This window comes from Pteropus medius, unplaced genomic scaffold (assembly GCF_902729225.1).
Source record: "Pteropus medius unplaced genomic scaffold, Ma_sr-lr_union100, whole genome shotgun sequence".
In the NCBI taxonomy this organism is placed as follows: Eukaryota; Metazoa; Chordata; class Mammalia; order Chiroptera; family Pteropodidae; genus Pteropus; species Pteropus medius.
The window spans coordinates 8,698-13,877 of NW_024345754.1; the positions used below are offsets into that span (position 1 = coordinate 8,698).

At 51.5% G+C, this 5,180-nt stretch overlaps 1 protein-coding gene across 1 annotated transcript in view; it reads right to left on the reverse strand.

Annotated features, from left to right (window-relative positions):
* Positions 1-245: 245 nt before the first annotated feature.
* Positions 246-5,180, reverse strand: part of LOC120612192 (immunoglobulin lambda-1 light chain-like) — a 43,377-nt gene continuing 38,442 nt past the window's right edge. Inside the window, exons 2-3 of the mRNA XM_039874665.1 lie at positions 1,998-2,037; positions 246-694 (exon numbers count right to left, since the gene is read on the reverse strand). Coding sequence (XP_039730599.1) covers positions 375-694; positions 1,998-2,037 — 360 coding nt within the window. The 3' untranslated portion in view covers positions 246-374. The remainder of the gene's footprint in view (positions 695-1,997; positions 2,038-5,180) is intronic.

Here is a 5,180-nt window from a genome sequence, read left to right on the forward strand (position 1 = left end):
GATGGAGACCACACAAGAATTTAGGGAAGGCGTGAACGTGGGCTATACTGAGTTGTGCTGCCCGGGTCCTCTGTTCTGGAACATTCTCTGGGTGTTTCTGGGTGAAAGTGAAACTCCCCCTCAGGGCAACAGGGCGATATCGTCCACTTGCTCCTTTCACTCAGGGTCAGGAGGATTGTGTCACTTGGGGTTGGTGGAGATCAGGACAAAAATGCATAAGCCAAGAATGAGCAGAGAGCATGACGTCTGATTGACAATGAGCACATTTTATTGAGAGCTGATGGGGTACAGGGACGAGGTTGATTCGGGGTTGGGAGGGGGATCCTCCCGGGTATCCTTCTGTTCCTGCCTCTCTGTGGGGTGGGCAGAGGGTCCTAAGAACACTGTGAGGGGCTCAGAGTCTTCTCCACGGTGCTCCCCTCGTGCGTGACCTGGCAGCTGTAGCTGCTCCTAGATTTCCAGCTTTCAGGCGTCAGGCTCAGGTAGCTGCTGGCCGCGTACTTGTTGTTGCTCTGTTTTGAGGGCTTAGTGGTCTCCACGCCCTGGGTGATGGGGCTGCCGTCTGCCTTCCAGGCCACCGTCACAGTGCCGGGGTAGAAGTCATTGATGAGACACACCAGTGTGGCCTTTTTGGCGCTGAGCTCCTCAGAGGAGGGCGGGAACAGAGTGACCGCGGGCGCAGACTTGGGCTGACCTGTGGGGTGGGGGCAGGGCAGGAAGTCAGAGGTATGATGTCTTTCATGGTAGCCCCTGACCTCATTCTTGATGTGGGCACAAGTTCATGAGGATTCGTCAGAAACACCAGTTCAGGGAACACTGCATCCTCGGGTTTATGCCATAGAGGACAGCTTAGGGTGTTCCTCAAACAATTCGCCATCTTCCTGAGTAACCCTGAGCCTGTACACCGGCTAGCACCTGTCCAGAGATCCCCTTGAAGCCCTGTGTTCCACACGGACGTCTGACTCTCGCCCTCCTGGCTTTGCCTCCTCTTGACTTTCTGTCATTGTCTGTCTGTTTGTGCCCAGAAGAGATGATATGAGCTTTCTGACCTCCTGTTGGGTCAGTCTGGGACATTTCTGGCCTGTCACCTCTGTGTTGGAAGCCTTAGGATCTTTGCCCTAAAAAGTCTGTTTTTACCCAAATGTATCTCTCTCCTGGATCATTTCTAACAGGGCGGGATCTTTGCTGATCAAGCAGAGTCTGTCTGCGGGTCCTTGGTTCTGTCTCGTTATACAGTCTTTTGGCATCTCCCCTGGCAAATTGTTCATATCACTAGAGCTTTCATGCCATAGAATCTGTGTTCTTTTGTGCAAGGAAGTGTGCCCTGTGGAGACCCAGGAGCCACCTTGTCCTCACGCCCTGTCATTCAATGACCCTTCCTCCAGCATCTTCTCCCTCCCTTCTGTCCTCCCTTCTGCCAGGTTCCCTGAGTCTAGAGTGGCTGAGGACTCTGCACGACCGCCACACGGAGATCTGGGGGAGCTCCTCAACCCCGTCACCATTCTTGGCCCTGGATCCTGAGTCTCACAGGACAGGGGAGCTTCCCTGAACTTCTGACCTGTGTGTCTCCAGACTCTAGCCCCCAGGGTTCTGGGTCCTTCTAAAGTTTCCTTGTGGTCATGCCTTCACTACTCCTAGTTCCCTCTTCTCCTTGAGATGGGCCCCCCAAGCGAACCCCAGAGACAAAGCTAGATGAACAAGAGCCCAAATGGGAGGACAGAACAGAACAAGTCTAGTACTCAGCATGACCCTGGCAGACAGGGAAGAGTCTCCATAGGTCACCCTGTCCATTTCTCTGCCTCAGGGGTCAGAGGTGACCGGTGGAGGCAAGCAGGACAGTAAGAGTAAGGAGGGGAAGAGGTCAGGGCCCCAGGGACTGGGATCCTGGCTGAAACCTTGGCCAAGGGCTGAAAGAAGACACAGAAAAAGAGCAGACACAGCAGAAAATTATCCAAACCTCTGAGAGAATAGGCAAGGAGGGGGAACAGGAGACTCACCCAGGACGGTCAGCCGGGTCCCTCCGCCGAACACCCAACACTGTGACACAGTCTCATACAAAAACCCCTCCTTGAGAGGCCCTGCCCCACCCACAGCCCCCTGTCTGCAGCTGTGTTGGAGGAAGTCAGGGCTACTGCCCGAGGCTGGCATCTGTTCAGCCGGGGCCACACATGCACCACCCCCCTGCTCAATGACCACACGTTACAGGGTAGGTGACATGGAGTGAATATACAGCAACAGGATCCTTGAAAGCGATTCTCCCAAAAGAATTTGGCATCTGATCCACTATTCCTATTACTGTCTATTGGAAATTGGGATGAGTTTGTGGAGGGCATTTGCATCTCTATGAGTCAGATTCCATGGAAATGGTGGGACATCCCTACTGTGTATTTTCAAACAATCCTAACTTCTTGGGAGACCATCAGGAGAGGGCAGAGAATGTCCCCTTCCTTCTGAACCTCCCCTCCGAGGGAGAGGCAGGTCGGCCTGCAAATAGGGGCCATTGATAACTTCCTATGTCCCCAACCATCAAATCAGGGGCTCTGACTTATCTTCCCTGGTGACATCCTAGCTTGGGACTGTCCTGAGTGAAGTCAGGGTAGTCCTGTAGGAAATGCCAGCCTGTCCTCCAGGGAGACCTTGGGAATAACCCCTTGCCATCCTCTAATCTGGTTTCAATTTGGAGTGGGTCTGGTCGTACGATCGTTGCTCTGCTTTATTCAAAGGGAGACATGAGCAACACCTGACTGTGGCTGTAGATCCCACCTCCTACTAAGGAGAACATGGATCAATGGCTGATTTCAGACTGAGGGCAGATAGGCTCAGGATGAGTGAGACTATGCTGTCACCCAGAAACCAGGAGACATAGAGGTCTCTGAGGTCATGTAAGCGCAATCAGGAGCTACCCAAGGAGGCTCCCAGTGGACAAATGTCCATCATTTGCAGCCCCATTGCCATCATCACTAGAGGAGAGCTACAGTGTATGCACACAGCAGATGCTTCACATCCTAGAGTTCACCATGGCACCCAAACAGTAATTATTCACCATGGGAGGATGGCAGGGACCAGATAGATCATTATTCCGTAAAGTAGTGGACACGAGGCAAGAGTCTTCATTTCTTTTTTTATACTAGAGTATGAAACACACTATGGGGTAAAGAAAGGGCAGCTGAAGGCACTCCCTTCATGGACACAATGCAGCCCTCACAGGAGGAGGACCGAACCGCAATATCCCATGATGCATTCCTTCCCAATGGAGTCACTGGATATCAAAGCAGCTACTGTCACTCAAAGGAGGTCGACTCGATATAGGTATGAGTCCTTTGATGCAAAGTAGCTAGTCACCCTGGGAGGCGATTTTGCCAAAATCCAGCCTGGACCTTGTTAAGCCTCTGATGCCAGAACCACTTTGCAGGAACACGAAGCAGAGAGAGACTCACCCTGGTACGGCTTGGGGTAGGGTGCGGCTGGGGGCCACATCCTGATCGTGGGAGTGTCCTGGGACAAGCAGCTCAGTCCTTGCAGCCATTTCTTTGCAAGGAAAAGCTAGAGCGATTTGGGAGATACTTACAGACCCAAAATCCACCAATCACAATGTTGAACCTTATTTAATCCTCATATATAAAGAAAATGAAAAAGCCCCAATAGCCACAGCACTTAAATACAACCAGATAAATACACTTAGGACATATATGAGACATTGGATGAGAAAACAACTATTTACGAATGTTAATATATTTGTCATAATTTTTGTTTCTGTTTAATAATGGTATTTTAGTTATTTTTTAGGCTCTTTTGTCCTGATAAACAGATGAAATATTTACTTCCATATATTGCATAAGAGACGAGCTATTCTATTGTTGATGGGTCAGCATTGTCAATGAATTGATTATTTTGGGACCTAGTTCATTGGAATGTCTGGGTATTCTTATTCCTCTGTGTCTTTGTTTTTGTGTTTTCATTTTTCCTTGCTAAAAACTTACAAGAAAATAAATGGGAGGTTAGAGTAGGGGCAGCATCAGGGGTGGTTAGATTCTGGCATTCTACCAGCAGGGACATTGAGATGAGGGAGACCTGGCGGGTCCCTTCCCTACAGGAGCCTCAGCATTCAGATTCATGATCAGGGTCAGGGTCAGGCAGATGCTGTGGCACACTCGAACACCTTAATCCTTCCACTTCTTAGGTCATGATTTTGGGCAGGGGTGTTTGCCAGCAAGCTCCTAGCGGAGCTCCTTCTTCTGCCACATTGTGGCTCCAGAGCTCCCTGGACTGTCCCCACTGCCCAGCGGCTCTGGTGAAGGCAGCTCCGTGTCCCTGATGAACTGGAGGCTCGCACAGCGATGCCTGAGAGAGTCCTGGAGCTGTGCATTGACAGCCTGTTGGGCCTGTACCTCTCTGAGCCGACCTCACCCGCCTGAGGAACCTGGGGATGAGCATGTCTCTGACACCAGCTGCAGGTGCACTTGGGGCTGAGACACAGTGAGCAAGTTGGAAAGGGGGCCTGTGGACAGGGGCCCTGGGGGTATTGTGTCACCTGAGAAGCCTGACCTTGCTGTAGCCTGAGGCCACACTCACTTTGGCCTGAGAGAGTCTGACCCCGCCAAGCTCTGCTCTTGAATTCGAATTGATCTCTGTCCTAGAGATGACCGTTACATCCTTTTGTGCCCAGGATGGTGCCCTTTCCCACTGACCAGGTTTTCTCGCATCCTCTCTCATGTGGGCTGAAATGATCTGCTCCATTCATAAATCAACCATACATTCTCTCCTTAACCCAACGTCAGATATTGACTCTCTTCATCGTTAAGGACCCTGTCCCCCGATAGCGTAACCTTGAGACTGACCTTGACCCCACAAACAGCTGAACAGAAACCCACTGCCTCTATGCCTCAGCCTCGCCTGGGATCCTACTCATTTCTCCCTGATTCCTTCAGGGCCCCCCGGATCTCGCTCACTCAGCCCTTCTCCCTTCCCAGGTGGCAAGGACTGCATCCCAAGGGCCGTCCATGCAGGATAAGTCCCTGTTGAGGGTCATGGCTCTCACCAGTACTCAGATGTCACCTGGTCCCTGGTGGACTGGTTGAGTGAATGACGAGTAGTGGAATCTCATGTCATAACTCCCGTGGCCCCTGAATACTGACCCTTTAACCTAGACTCAGCCGGACGCAGAATGCACATCAGAAATG